At 35.4% G+C, this 16,661-nt stretch overlaps 1 protein-coding gene across 9 annotated transcripts in view; it reads right to left on the reverse strand.

Moving 5' to 3' along the window:
• Positions 1–16,661, reverse strand: part of NFATC2 (nuclear factor of activated T cells 2) — a 204,640-nt gene that overhangs the window by 73,917 nt on the left and 114,062 nt on the right. For all 9 annotated transcript variants that reach the window (XM_074210256.1, XM_074210258.1, XM_074210259.1 and 6 more), the window contains exons 7-8: positions 2,092–2,147; positions 1,387–1,513 (exon numbers count right to left, since the gene is read on the reverse strand). In XM_074210256.1, coding sequence (XP_074066357.1) covers positions 1,387–1,513; positions 2,092–2,147 — 183 coding nt within the window. The remainder of the gene's footprint in view (positions 1–1,386; positions 1,514–2,091; positions 2,148–16,661) is intronic.

Below are 16,661 nucleotides of genomic sequence, written 5' to 3' on the forward strand. Positions count from 1 at the left end.
GGGCTAAATGGATTGATGGAGTACAAACAAGGTCTCTTTAAGAAATGATTGTTAAAAATCAAGTTCATGCTAAAGACTCAGGTAAGCCAAAAACTAAAATAAACTTTGAAGAACTGAATCCATTATTTGTTGGAGTCTTTTTTTAAATAGTGAGTTGCCTAAAAAAAAAGTTCAAAACTGACAACTCCATTCCTTTGCCCATTTATACTGGGTTTTGGCCCTGGTCATGATCAAGTACTCCAAGGCCAAAGACTATGTTGGAGGACATTTTCACCACAAATTTTATGTTATGAAAGTGCTATAAAATGTAATTGAAAAACCGTACTTTTTGCCTGTGGAGGACAGAATTCAAAATGAGGCTTTCACACGATTCTATGTTGTATTTAAGCTTCAGTGATTTAACCACCAACATTTACGGTTTATTACATCAGCTCTAATGCCTCCAATGTTCTGGAGCAGACACATTTTAATAAGGGCTGGATCGGCTACATTAGGCAGAATAAGAGCCAGCACAAACCCACAACCATCACTTAAATAAAACCAAATTGGGGGTAGAAAAGCCAGAGACAGCTCCAAAATTTTCTTTCTTGCTTTCAGGAGCCTATAAGCTCCTGTGTTTGGCCTGGGACAGGAAATTACACATTTTGATGATATTCTCTCATTATATGTTTCCTATCCTGGGAATGTGGCAAAGTCTGGATCACCTCTTGGGAAGATTGTGACCTACTTTCCCAAGTTAAAAAAAATCACTCTAAGTCTTCTGATTTACTTTTGTCACAAGTAGAATTGGAAAAAGGAGATACATATTGAAAAAAGTCAATATAAAAACAATAAAAGCAATAAAGCTGTATTGTACAAAAAATGAGATTGAAAGATTGCCCTGAGAAAATGATTTTTCCCTTATTATATTTAATATTTTTCTCTTATTAGGAGACAAAAAAGATTTTATTTGGGACTTTAGACTTCATTTTGTTCATTTGTTTTGCTTTTGTTTGTTGAAATGACTATAAAATTTATAATTTTAAATTTATTTTTAAATTTAATATTTAAATTATACTTGTTTTATATTTAAATTATAATATTTATTTTTAAATACTTTATATAAAAGGAAAGAACTTCTACCTAGTCAGTTCCATAGTAAAATACTGAATAGAAATAGCTTATATTGGTCCACCAGGTGTTTTCACATAATCATAATGTATTCCCAGGTTGTATATCTCACGAAATTCTCATTTGTCTAAGCTCATATGTCTGTTCCACATAGATACATGCTATTTAGCCGCCAGTGGTACTGTGGGTCAGACATCAGTTCTTCACTAAGTCAGCAAACTTATGTGCCATCATCCCCCTTCCTTCCCTAAATCTGTTTCCAAGAGGGAGAATTACCTGGATGGTAAGTAAAATGTTGAGGTTGACTTCTTTTTCTTTTCCCATTGATGACATAGAAGTTCACTTTCACAGATGTGCGGATATGTTTGTTCCGATACTCGGGTATTTCAACAAAAAGCATACTCTGAAAGGATGAAGCTATTATTAATTAAGCTCAAGCATGAGTTAAATTTCCTACCTCAATGTTGCAAATAATTACAGGGAAATTCCTTGCCATTCCTTGCAAAAGGAAAGGTGGTCTAGGGATGGATATATTCCAGATAACCAACAAGTCAACAAACATTTGTTAAGGAACTATCCTTAACCCAAATAAGACCAAAAAAAAAAAAAAAAAAGAAGACAAAAATGATCCTTGCCTTCAAGGAGTTCACATTCTAATGGAAGGAGACACCTTAGAAACAAATTGTACAAGCAAGACATGTAGAGGATAAATTGGGAATGATCTCAGAAGGAAGACTGAAGAGTTTAATAGTCTAAAAGTTTTTCACAGGCAACAGTTTCTCAATACTAACAACCACCATTACCAATATGACATATTTATCATTAATTACAGGCTACAAGGAAGGAGCTATGGATTTCTAATTAAGGATATCAAATTCTTTTAAAGTAGATATAATTTTTAATTCATACACTCTCTGCCTTCACTGGTTAGTGTCATGCAATGTCTCATCATTTAGAAAATATTGTCATTTGCAAACTTACAGGCTGGCTCTTATCTTTATCCACTGTGGCTTCCATCTCCCAAATTTGTTGCCCATCTGGAGGAAAATAATCAATATTGACAGATTTGAAGGCATTTTTAGAATGTTAAAGTTTTAAATAATAATTTAGTATCACTGTCCTAAAAATAGCATTTTTATACCATTATTAACAATAGAGACACCAACTGGTCTTCACAACTATCTATTTATACCCCAGGTATGATATGATGATTTGATTTTAACTTTTTTTCCTGCTATCAAAAAATATAGAGAGATCCAGTGAAAAGTTTTAGATGACAATATGAAATCAATGATTTAACTATTTCCTAAATCTCAGAGTAGGTGTTTATTTTGGAACCTGAAACACATCAGAATAGCACATGAATAGCTCTTAAAGTTTGATTAAAGTACATAAACACACAAACTCAATAAAGTCATAGATTTTAATGATGTTTTATAGCTTACAAAGTACACTGACACCAGTTTTATCACTTGAGTTTTATAACAGCTCATTGAAGCAACGGATACTATCTACCTTTAAAGAGAAGCTACTTGAGTCTCAGAAGGATGAAGTGACTATTTCACAGTCACAACTGTTTAATGCTGCAAGTGAGACTTGAATCTGTGTCTCCTCTTTATAAGTCAATAGTTTTCACTAAAGATGAACAGCATTTATTTTCCATTCCTGAACAAACTGTAAGGACAAATAGGCATTCCACTAGCAAAGAGTAGACTTTTCTTTCCCCTATCTCTAATATCCATTTAGAAATATAACTTTGTTTTATTTTGGGTGGAATTAGGTTGCAGTTATACCACCGAATACAAGGAAATTTTTCTGCCTAATTTCAAGATGCCTACTAAGCCTCCAGTTACTGAGTGGGTAAGTGTAGACCAGCCCTCAAGGTACAGGAAAAAACAAACCATCCCAAGATGAACAGGAAATATGAAATAAGTGTTAACTGTATTCTGCTTTGGGGCCCCATCAGAAACTAAAGCTATTAAGATGAGAGCAGAAGAAGACAGTACTCTTGTATATATATATATATATATATATATATATATATATATATATACATATATATATATATACATATATATATATATGTATATATATATATATATATATATATATATATATATATATATATATATAACTGGAGTCCATAGTAATGACACCCTCTCAATAGTTTGTGCCAAATGCTTATGTTGGAGATAAGTAATTAGAGAGTTTTGAAGGCTTTTCTCTGAACCTGAACTGCAAAGATCTAAAGTTCTTCCTTTCTTGTTTTCTGTCCCTTTTTCCAGGTTTTATTAAAGGAAGATTTAAAAAGCAAGGGTATAATCAATAGAGAACAAGCCACAGAGTAAAACATACATGAATTCAGGTCCCACCTCTGACAAATACCAGAATAAGTCACTTAGTATATCCATGTCCCCAGGTAACTCTTTTAAAACTGTAAGAGAGAACTGGTAGAGAGAACTTTCTCACCTGGGACTTCCCTCTACTAGTGAAATCACATTTTCAGTATCATTAAAGGAATATATAGAAGAGTTCTCCATAAAAACTATACTTCTAATGTTTTATCATGACATGGATGCTACTCTGAATTCTATGCCAATAGAATCCAAGCATTGACATGTTCTGCTAATTTGGAAAGAATTTCCAGCATTGCACCAATGACCAATTTTCTGTTGTCTAAAGACCAATCTAAATTCAGAGAAAATGAATTGTTTTTCTTTCTTTCCCAATGGCTACCACAACATTTGACTTACAGTGGGAATTGGTACAATGGACAGAATACCTGGAGTCAGGAGGACTCATCTTCCTAAGTTCAAATTTGGTCTTAGATACTTACTAGCTGTATGATCTTAGGTAAGTATCTTAACCTGTTTTGCCTCAATTTCTTCATCTGTAAAATGAGTCAGAGAAGGAAATAGTAAACCACTCCAGTGTCTCTGTCAAGGAAACCCCAAATGAGGTCATGTAGTGGTCAGAACAATTAAAAAACAATTGAAAAAAGAACTGAACAATAAATGATGGGTGAATAAATAAATGCTTAAGTAACATATGACAGCACAATTATCCAAAATTTCCTACATGTCCATCCTCCCTCAATTCCGCAACAGAACCCTTCTCAATAAACACATGTTTTTGTTTTTTTAGGGTTTTTTGCAAGGCAAATGGGGTTAAGTGGCTTACCCAAGGCCACACAGCTAGGTAATTATTAAGTGTCTGAGACTGGATTTGAAACCAGGCACTCCTGACTCCAAGGCTGGTGCTTTATCCACTATGTAACCTAGCCTCCCCTAAACACCTGTTTTTAACTTTGTGAGTGACATCATGATGAGCTCATTCAGAAACAGGCAGCTAAAGAAGCTTTTCTTCTCAGGTCAAACTGTCCTGTGTATTAAACTTAGATTTATTATCAATAAAGGCAATTTATAAATAGAACCAATTTACCTAGTAAAGAGGAAGAATGCACAGGGACCAGCTATAATTCTCAGGGGCAAATAAACTTTAGTAAATTTTTCAAACTAACAGTGATGAGAAATGAGGACCCATTCTGCAATAAATCCTGAAATGGGGGCAGCTAGGTGGCACAGTGGATAGAGCACTGGTCCTGGAGTCAGGAGGACCTGAGTGCAAATTTGACCTCAGACACTTAGTAATTACCTAGCTGTGTGACCCTGGGCAAGTCACTTAACCCCATTGCCTTGCAAAAATAAGCCAAATAAAGAAATAAATCCTGAAATGTACTCTCATTGGCTTGTCTTTGATCTTTCTCATAAAAACTGTTAAGAAACAATGCAGAGTAGTGGATAGAGGACCAACTTTGAAGATAGAAAGATAAGAATACAAATTTTGCCTCTGATACATACAAGTTATGTAACTACTTAATCTCTCAGTCTCCCCAAAGAAACTTTCTAATACTATAAATTACAAATAAATTGCCCATCTACATTAATGGAAAGAGGAAATAGAGGATATAAATATTTATTCAATGCCTACTATGTTTCAGATGCTATGTTAAACTTTTTGTTAATATTATCTCAGTTGATCTTTACAACCACCCTGGGAGAGAGGTGCCATTATTATCCCCATTTTATAATTGAGGAAACTGAGGCAAACAGAGTTAAGTGTCTTGCTCAGGGTCATACTGCTAGTAAGCATCTGAAGTTGGATTTGAACTCAGGTCTTCCTGACTTCTATCTATTGCTCTATCTACTCTGTCCACCAGCTGCCTCCAAAGAGAATTTTTACTCTGACAGTTCCATATAAAAATGAAATCACTAATGTCCCCTATATGCATATGCAAAGGACCAACTGATAGAGTTATCAAAACTTAAAACACAGGATAAACAAACCAACAAAATGAACTTATCTAATGTCTAAGTGAACATTCAGTGGCCCAACTATAGGAAAGAAACCCTCTTTTTTTATGAAAAAAAGGTTCTTAGTCTCCAAAAAGATAGAGGGGTGTGTGTGTGTGTGTGTGTGTGTGTGTGTGTGTGTGTGTGTGTGTGTGTTTGTGTGTGTGTATAAGTTCTGCTCAGATGTCTCATTGTAACATAGCATTGATCTAGGTTTCTCAAACTCAGTATCAAAAGATTGTAAGATCTGACAGATTCCACCACAATGAAAAAGTATTAAATATGATTCTCATAATGTCTTTTGTCCGAAGAGACTTTTTAACAGGACTGCCACCTGGCAATGAATTATTTGGCTACAGCAGTTCAAAAAAAAGTCATCTTCTAAGGAATAATGCTTATTCTCAGGGTTAATGGAATGTCCACAGTAATGAAATTATAGATCTTATGAGGTAATAAAGTGAGGAAGGAGATGAACCCACCATTTTTTGGCTCTTAATATTTTTCCCTAGATATTCTGAATTTAGGAAATAGAAAATCCTAAGTAGCATAAAGAACAAGCTTGGTTACTGCAAAAGCTTGTTACAGGACATAGGAATACGATTAGATAAGATATATCCTTCAATTGGTTAAGGCAGCTTCTCCAGAGTGACCAATCCTATTTTTAAAGGTCCATAAAATTAGCATTTGTAAACTGGGGATAGCATGTACTTGTATTTAAACACAAATGACATTGTGAATTGAATGTGAACTGAATTTCACACTAAATGTAAAATTAAGTTATATAGATCTGACTGATGAGAGTCATCTTCTCCAGTTAGCTTCCCTGTATTGATATTAATCACCTCTGAAACTCATGGAAAGTTGTCTATTTTCTCCCCTTCTATTCTAAATTTGCTGTATTTCTCAATCAGGATTTTCTTAAAACAAGAGAAAGGTAATCAGGTGTTTTGGTTTCAAAGGCTTTTTACTTCACCTCCTGCTAGACTATGGACTACTGCCAAAGAGATAGAATAAACAGAGATAAGAACTGAGTAAACAAGTAGCTTTATTAAGTCCAAGAGATGATAGAATCATAAAAAATAAACTAAACTTTGGAATAAGTGATCATTTTTAAAGAAAAAATTAGTGTTTAAATGTAAATCCAATATCTAAGTTGCTAGGCATAGAAGAGATACTGCCCTGGTTTGGCAATAGATATGGATATGGATATAGTGAATATGAAAAAGAATTAGGAGGATAAGTTGACTATAAATTTTAGACTATAAGTCAACAATACAATAAGACTGCTTTTCCACTCGCAAACAAAACCTGACTCAATCACATGCTGTCCAAGGAAAGGCTAATGTTATATCTTCAGAAGCTATGGCCTCCATGAAATCTTTCATGATCTCCCTGATTGTTAGCACTTTCTCTCTTCAAATTACCTTGCATTTACTGATCAGTTTACATGTTGTAAACTACTAGAATTAAGAGGCTTGAGAGTAGGGATTAGCTTTGATTCTCCCATATCTACCAAGATGCATTACATCTGAGTTCTTAATATATACTATTGAATTGAATTGAAAAGAAGTCATAGTTTTTTTTTATCCTCTGCACTGAGTAGACCATAGTGAAAATATTGCACTCTCTTCTGAACACATTTTACAAGGACCAAAGACAAAGTAGAGAATTATTCAGGGAATGATGGTATGGTAAAGAGAGGGGAAACCTTGTCATATAAAGAAAATGGGGAGTGACATGGTTTCTACCTGTAAATATTTGTAGGATAATTTTATAAAAAAAAAAAAAGACTTATTAAGTAATGTGCACTCCACAGTGTCAGATGACCAATGGATGAAATGTATTTGGAAGCAATATAAGAAACAGATTTTTAATAGTTAGAAGATCGAACATTGGAGCAGGCTGCCTATAATGAGTCTCATCAGTGGTTTGTGACCACCTATCAGGAATTCTATTTAAAAGAACTATGCTTAACTATGTGGGAGGGTAAACTATGAGAAGTTTCAAATTTACAATCTGGGGACAAAAGTGGCTTGCAAAATTCCCAAGTAGGGTCCAAGCTAAAATAAAATGTAATTGAAAAATATTTAACAAAATAAATAAAAATACAATGCCATATAAATAATGTTCATTTGTGGGTTTGTAGGTCAAAATGTGGACAGCTGAGATCATTTTGGTTTGATGACAACTGAACTAGATAGCCAGCAAGTTCCAATCCAAATCTAAGAACTAGTCACATTTGCAGATATTTAATAGAGTTGACAGTTCATGACCATAAGTGGGTTGAGACTCATCATCCAAAGCCAAGTCACCTCCTCTCCATGATGCTGTGCCATCAAAAGCAAAAATGTATTTAACTGGGTTTTATTCAATGTCAGAATTGCTGGTGACAATCAGTATCACCTTCTTATTTTCACCATTGCTCCCCAGGACTTACCACTTGCCTATGGTCAGGGATACGATTCATTTCCCTTACTCCTTAACAGCATGCCTTTTGATCAAGGGGGTCAATGTTCTCTGACAAACTGACAGAGGATTCAAGTGTCTAGGTAGCAGAAGCAGGAACAGGAGCAGGCAATAATTAGATTTTGCAATGCTTCTGTTGGATTTACCAGTTAGCCCTAACATCCCAAAGGACCAGTCAGGATTGTGAATGAACAGTGGGGATTCCAAGGCTTTAATAAGGAGCATTTATTTTGGCCCCTTCATTGAGTGGCTGCAGGTTAGACCTAGTCCCCTATAAACACACTCACTTTTAAAGATTCAGCCTAATGAAAACAGCTTTTCTTCCTTCCAATCCTCTCATCTTCCCTGCCCCCTCTGAATGGCATTGGACCCTTGCCAGAGAAAACAAGTGCCTCTAAAGGTTGGAAAGCAGTAGTCACTTCAGGGACCTCTTTGTAGCCAGTCACTGCAGCAATGAATTTGCAAGCTAGTTTTGGCAAGCCGCTCATGGCTAGTCAATGGATTTTGAGAATCTCATGAACACTGAGAAGAGGATTGGTAAGGAGATAGTATCCATTCAGAACATTAAAGAAAAATTGCCATTTATGCCAACATTCTCTGCAGGCCCTTTATCTATTAATGCTCCCAACCCTGAAGTGTCTTAGAACATCTATATTCTCCATTTGGAAAAACTTCTACTCTGCATCATTCAAGCTACCTAATACATTCTTTTCTTCTCTATTCATCTTAACTGCTCTCCCTGCCACAAAAACTACTCTGATTAATCTGAAATGAGGAAATGATCTCTGATTATATTATAAAAAATCAATGTATTGTATATCAATGTATGTATTGACAACCCCTTCAGTGAACAAAATCATATATTCCCAAGTACTAGGGATGGGAAATCATTACCCTTTCCTTAGTTGAGTCATAAATATATCTTTTAAAATAAATGTATATGTAAATATACATGGGACAGCTAGATGGTACAATGGATAGAATGCTGGCCTTGGAGTCAGGAAGACTCATCTGTCTGTTCAAATCTGTCTGAAGACACTTAATTCTGTTTGCCTCAGTTTCTTCAGCTGTAATGAGCTGGAAAAGGAAATGACAAACTACTTAGTCAAGAAAACCCAAATGGAGAATTGAATGTGACTGAAAAAAAATTTTGAATAGTAACAACAAAAAAATATACTTAAGTATGAGTATATATATTTATAAGTGTGTATATATCTATATTATATGTTATACATATATGTGTATATGCACTTTCAGAAATAGGGTGGTGGAGTGCAGAGGTATCAAAAACATAACAGATTAGTCATGTGGGAACCCCCAAACTCTTGAGTATAGCCCAACCCAGATTAAAAAAAAATAATTTTAGAAATATTTAACAAAATAAATAAAAATATATTTTAAAAATACAATAAACCTAGATAATGTTGATTTATGTTTTCTGAATTAACATGTAGTCCAAAAGAATCCTTTGGGTGGTTTAGAAGTTCTTGTTATATGTGAGTTTGATATTGTTGGAGAACTGACTCCAGGTTCAATAAGGTCTAAATTCATTTAAAAATATGCACACATAAATACATGCATTTATACACACATACATATAGATATAGATACACAGATACAGGTGTGTATGCATGCACCTGCACATACACATACATATACATATAGACAGATAGATACATACATGCTGGTTATTTGTCACTGAACAAGTTACAATCCCTTGTGTCTAGGATATTCTTTAATAAGTTACAGAGAATGGGCAGCTAGGTGGCACACTGGATAGAGCACTGGCCTTGGAGTCAATAGTACCTGAGTTCAAATCTGGAGCCACATGGCCTTGGATAAGTCACTTGACCCCATTGCCTTGAAAAATCTAAAAAAAAAAAGTTACAGAGAAGGTTCTGACCTGCTGGTAGAGGGAGTTTCCTCATCTGAAATTCCTCATAATGAAACTCCAGGTCTATACTTTGTCTATATAAACTATCACCCTTCAAGAACTAGAGATTTGGTTGATGCAGCTCACATCCTAACCTTTTTAACTTAAGAGACAGATTTCATAAATTGCAAAATTTTTAAAAGGCTGAAAAAAATCATCAGCCAACTTATGTTGATCACTGTTGTTGCCTGGATAGCTAAGTCAGACAGCAGGCAATCCATTGTTCATCATTAGGTCTAAAGCTTTTCAAACTTGGTAGGATGCTCCAGGTTTGTGAATTCTGTTGTGTCATCTTGGAAAATTCATAATCATCTCCATGTTTTGATGAGATAAGACTAGATGATTGCTATGAGAATAAACTTACTTTGATTCATATTATTTTATAATGATGTATAAAATTAAATTATCTTTAAATATATGTATAGATGTAAAGGATCTGTGATTCTATCATCACAAGTAACTCCTGGTAAGAGCCTCCCTCCACCAACACAGACCATAGGCCATGAATATTTAAGACTTATCAAGCAAGTCTAGGGAGTTTCCTGAAATATTTTGACTTGCCCAGTATCCTTCAGTGTCCAAGGCAGTATTTGAACTCAAACCTTCCTAACTCCAATTCCAGCATTATTTTCACTATGCCAGACTCCCTCTATAGAAATGCATATTTATATTTATACATATATATATATATATTCATATGTATATGTGTGCACACATACTCTATGAAGAAAGTGCTTTGTTACAACTTTTAAGCAGATAACTGAGATAGACAATAGTAAAGTGACATATAGAGTAATTCAGCCAGCGAATATCTGAGATTACATTCTACTTCTATTCTTCCTGAATTTAGAATCAACATTCCATCTACTGTGCCACCTTATCTGGCTTTGTATCTCCCAAACTGGGCACAATAACTTGACCTAGGTAGGTATTTAGTAAATGTTTGTTGATTTAGGGGTAAAGCTCACATTGCTTCTCTAGAGTATTGCTAAAATAGCAGCTTAACCTGGACAGATATTCAAAGATGAGGATGGTAGTTATATATTACCCATAAAACTCAATAGATAAAGACTTCAAAATGTCACCATGGAGACTCAAGTATCCCATTTTGAACTACTAAATAAACCTTATGCATAGAGCTGTACAGACCTGAAACATCAATGTCTGACCTAACCCCAGCAATAATAAATGGACTCAAAATCAGGCAATCACCATAGACATCACAAAACATCAAGCTCTATGCTTGAAAGTTAAGACTTGGGGTTCTTTGATCAGTGAAGGAGATTTCCCTGAGTTAAATAATAAAATAACTACTTAATGGCTTTCCTGTGGAGGCTGATCTCACATGAGTTCCTTGGTGCCCAGGGCAAGTCAATATTTTCTTCCAAATGCCCATCACCAACCTGACTTCTGCTCTTTGAATACACATCCTATTGAATGGAAATACTCTGAAGTTCAGTCAATAACATTTATGCTTAAATACCAGGGAGTGGGCTCCATCAGCCTTAGTCACCACTAGACTTTCTGGGCTGGCAACATCCAATACTAATTTTACTCCATCAGTGTTCATTTATTTTTTAACCCCTGCCTATGAATGTCTCAGGGGTTCTCTGACAGTCAATAGTAAATGCTACTTAAATTAAGAAAATAACGATTCAGTAAAAGAGAAAAAAAACTCTGAGTGTTTGAGTGTGTGTGTGTGTGTGTGTGTGTGTGTGAGAGAGAGAGAGAGAGAGAGAGAGAGAGAGAGAGAGAGAGAGAGAGAGAGAGAGAGAGAGAGAGAGAGACTAACTTGCATATAATCAAAATACCTCTGCCCAAGAAAATGCCTTACAAAATTCACTTCTGGGCCCTCACCAGCAGTAAGGAAATGAAAGCAATCTGTCCTCTGCCCTTTTCTGTCTAAAATGTCAAATCTCCCATCGCTGCTAATCAAGTCCTTTTCTGGATGGAAATTCATAGTTTGGGTTTTTTTTTAATCAAGACATCAGAATTTTGATCTCTCTGTAGAACTGAGCAGATGGGGGGAGAAGAGGTGTCTTTTTTGTCTCAAAACTAAAAATACCAAAAGCTTATTGTAATTAGATATGAATGTATGCTCTTAAGAAGGGAGACAGCTGTGGTATAAAGGCAAGTTTCCTGGTTTGGAGTAGTCAAAAAAACCTGAATTGACAAAATCCTGGCTCCTCTGCTATTATAATTTCTGTGTGGCCTTAGTTAAGTCTAAGCCACCATTCCCTCAACTGAAAAATAGAGATAATAATATGCCCAATCTAATAAAACCTGCCTTATCTCACCAGATTGTTCTAAGGGTCAAATGAGAGTATTATTCACAAGTACTTTTTATATCTTAAATAAATCACTGAAAATCAACTAATAAGCACTTAAGCATGGTGCTAACCATTAGGAATACAGTGACAAAAAAATGAACTCCTCCCTGCCCTCATAGAGTTTACATTCTATTGGAAAATACCAATGCAAAAATATCAAATATTTTATTACTGAATCAAAAGCAGAAAAATTTGGATCAATATCAGGTCATCTCCCTCTGTCTTTCATATCTGTTTCAATGAAAGAACACAAGAATGACTAGTGATTTTCCCTCCAGAAATGTATGCCATTAAAGAAGATGACATTATTAAAGTTCTAATGGAAAATGAAACTAGAAAACAGCTTTTTTTTTTAACTTCAGGCAATATGTAAAGTTGACTGAATGGATAAATAAATTGCCTGTGTTTTTTTATGAATGGGTCATGAGATAGTTACATTTCAAAAACTGGTCTTTCCCTCTATTACAATGCACTTTGAGGTTTTGTTTGGTCCAGCTAGATTAAATGATTTGTAAGATTCTTGAAGTTTTGTGATTCTATGACCTGTTTCAACCACTTTCATCCCTCTCAATTTCTTAGAACTGAAGTTCTAAGTTCCTTCCACACTCCCCACTTTGTTCAAAAGATTTCAAGAGTTTATTGAAAAGAAATTCTAAATCAAGTCTTTGGTGTAGAATCTACCCCCAAAATGACCAACAATTGAATTCCTAATAAAGACTGGTAATGAGTAAGCCTTTTGGGACTGCAAGGGAAAGGAAAGAAAATTCATTCCCATTAAGCTTACTAAAGGGAAAAATGGAAATTTTCATCATCTGTAAAATTAAGCATTAACACCCCCCACATACACACACATATGCACATCACACTGAAACCACCCACATGCACATGTGATTTTCAGCACTTCTAGTATTGCCTTGGCCAGCTATAATTTATAACCCCTACTGCTGACTCAGAGGTGAAAACCCAATGAATGAACGTGGCTGCCTAGTTAGGAAAGATTCAATTCCTAGTCCTCTTTAAGCTCTTGAGGTAGCCAAAACTTGGTGACAATGTCCAAGAAAATGCTTTTAAGACAAAAAAAGACTTGCTATGACTATGGCCAGTATTGAGTCTCTTTGACATTTCTACATTAGTCTGAGGCTACTCCCCAATGATTGAATTTCTCATTCTTCCTTCAGAGTTAAAAAAAAATTCCCACCAGGTTGCCACTGCAACTGGGTCCATTCCTTTTCTGAATAGACATTCTTAAATTCTTTGGTTTCTTTTAAATTTCTAAAGTCATCTGCAGCCTCTTCTAATCATTGAGGCCCACTCTCAGCAAACACCAGAATGCCTAATTCTAAACATAACAGTTTTCTTTCTGCAATTCATAGACCCCCCCCAAAACCACATGACAGCCAGCACATGATGGAGTAGTTTTACAGAAGCACCTCATTATCATTACTTCCTGATATGTCCAGGATGGACATTCTGATATTTTAAAACACATTTATTTGAGCTAGAAGGTGTAGTGGATAGAGCACCAGCCCTGGAATCAAGAAAATTCATCTTCTAATCTTAAGTTCAAATCAAGCCTCAGACACTAACTGTGGACTGCAAAGTCCTTAAGTGACTGAACTGGACAAGTCCTTAAGTGACTGGACAAGTCACATAAGCCTCAGTTTCCTTGTCTCTAAAGGAACTGAAAAAGAAATGGCAAACCACTCCAGTATCTTTGCCAAGAAAAATCTCAAAAAAGGATCAAAAAGAGTCAGACATGGCTGAGTGACTAAACAACAACAACAACAACAAATTTATGAGAGGGATTTAAGTGGATGGAGCAAATTTTCTTTCCCTTACTTGATTTCCTCATTAGTACTTCATTCCTATTCCCTGAAATTTCTTTGCATTTACTTAGTTTATATTTTATCTTTATTTTGTACATATTATTTCCTCCAATAGAATATATAAGCTCCTTGAGAACAGTTTTATTTCATTTTAATACTGTCATGGTAACTCCAGCACCGAGCACAGTTATCTGGTCCTCAGCTGGCCCTTAAATGTTTGATTAATAAAACTGAATTAAGCCTGTGCCTCGGTGAATAAAGCATCATTTTTAATGGACATTATATTAATATTATTGATTATTGATTCATTCTCATTATTTCATGGGAAAATCTATTGCCCAAACTTGAACCTTAACATGAAGAAAGTTCTAGGACTAGTGTATTGGAGGATAGTTCATGAAGGTAAAGGGAATAACTCTACAAAGCTCTTATTGGAAAAGGGGGACAACATTTAAACTTTTGCTCCTGATTTTTTTTACCTTCCTGGAGAAGAAAAAATCAGGTTCATTCACTAGTCAATCAAAATGTCATTTGTATGTCCAATACTATATTAGGTACCATACAGAATATAGGGGAAATTTTTTTTTCCAAAGAAGTCCTTGTCAGGGGGCAGCTAGGTGGCACAGTGGATAGAGCACCAGCCCTGGAGTCAGGAGTACCTGAGTTCAAATCCAACCTCAGACACTTAATAATTACCTAGTTGTGTGACCTTGGGCAAACCATCTAACCCCATTGCCTTGCAAAAAAAAAAAAAAACTAAAAAAAAGTCCTTGTCCTCAAAGGGTCTGTGAACTAGTTTCAGAGAAATAAGTGGCACATTTGAAATCATTTAGAGAACAAGACAAGGTAATTTAGTATTAAAATAAGTAGAGTTGCATAGAAATTCCAAGGATGAAGAAATCAACATGTACTACAGTGGTTTTTAGAAAGCTTTTTGGAGAAAGTGAGACAAGTTATGAAAGAAAAAAAAAGATAAATTGAGGAAGGGGAATGTACATATATAAGGACAAAGTAAAAAATGGACAAGTTTTCTGAGATCAAGGACCCCTCCTATAACCCCCCCCAAAAAATAGCCTGAAGAGGTTTGGCATTCAAGATAACTGACCTGTGGAGGGTCTAGAATGTCATATTGATAAGTGTAGATTTTATGTGATAGATATTCAGGTCATTATTCCATATAATAGCTGCATGGTGAAGTTGAATTTTGAAACTGAAATTTTCAAATTTCAGTTGAAATTTTATCAGTTTTATTGGATTAAAAATGTAGAGTAGGAGAGGATCATAAGACCATTGGGTCCTTGATATAGATCTGTCAGGGACTTTACTGATCAACCATCTCATTTGATAAATGAGAAAAGTAAGGTACAGAGAAATTATTTGTTTATGGCCACCTAAGCTCTAAGTGGCTGAGTTGGCATCTATACATAGGGCCTATGAATCCAATCCAGTACTATTTACAGTACACATTACTTCCTTGTGAAAATCTAAAGGGTATATAAGCCATCCACAGTAAAGTACAACTTGAGACTAAACTTACAACTTCAAGGTGAATTTCAAGTTTTTAAACTCTGATACTGCCACCACCATGTCAGAACTTCCCTAAAAACAGAGCTCATTGTCTGAAGGAATGTTTGATCAGTTCTTATCAGAGAATCCTCTGCCAGAAAGCAGCTATCCTAAGGGGGACAGGATTAGGACTTTGAGACACTGCTTATAAGTACATCTTGAGTGATTGTGAACATGACTTATTTTCAAGTCCTGCTCATTGAAATAAGCTGGTATTTCTTTAAAGATTACATCCCCCAGACCAGGACCATTGATTTGGTGTGTTTCCATAGATCTGCCAAGAACTTAATAGACCCAATGAGATTGAGTGCCCTTCTACTGCTCTGGGTTAACATTAAATAGAGGGCTTCGAACTCTAGAGCAGATGTTCAAACAGAGTTCCCCAGTGCTAACTTACACGGAAAATTAAGCCAACATGCAAAAAGGCCCTTCCAAGACTTACTCATAGGAGAAAAGAGATGAGCCAAATTTTCTGGGCAAATAGATTAGTTCTGAAGCAAGTACTCTTAAAGCAAAGACCATAAGGCTGAACTTGTCTTAACAGTGTTTAGTTTTACTAAACTAATTCAAGAAGATGATCAGTCAATAGGAAATGGAAAGTGGAAGTGTGAGGGTCTGTCTTCTAACAGGCCCAGAAGCTGATGGCCGATCTGTCACTATCACAAGCTGCCAATTTCGTTGATTTAATAGCATCCCTACACAAGCACTCTTTGCTGCAAAGGAAAGCATACAGGAAACACTTCACTCTCTCACTTCAGGGATCTAACATCTAGCAATGTCTGACGAGAGATCTGACAGTGTCAACACTCAGAGCCGAAAGGAATAAGTCTTCAGAAGAATGAAACCCTATCCCCTCCTTACTCAAGTGATGATCATGCCACCAAACTTGAGGCAGATTTGGAGGAAATCAATGTGTCATTTTGTCTTAGGAAACTAAACATGACCTTTTACAGCAACTTGTAAGTGCTTTAGAAAAAAATTATCCTAATAAAGGCTTTGTTGAATTAGTTGCTATCTCTCTATGTTAATCATGAGCTTATGCTCATTAAATCAAGATTTCTAACTGGCAAAAAAAAAA

This window comes from Macrotis lagotis, chromosome 1 (assembly GCF_037893015.1).
Source record: "Macrotis lagotis isolate mMagLag1 chromosome 1, bilby.v1.9.chrom.fasta, whole genome shotgun sequence".
Taxonomy (NCBI): Eukaryota; Metazoa; Chordata; class Mammalia; order Peramelemorphia; family Peramelidae; genus Macrotis; species Macrotis lagotis.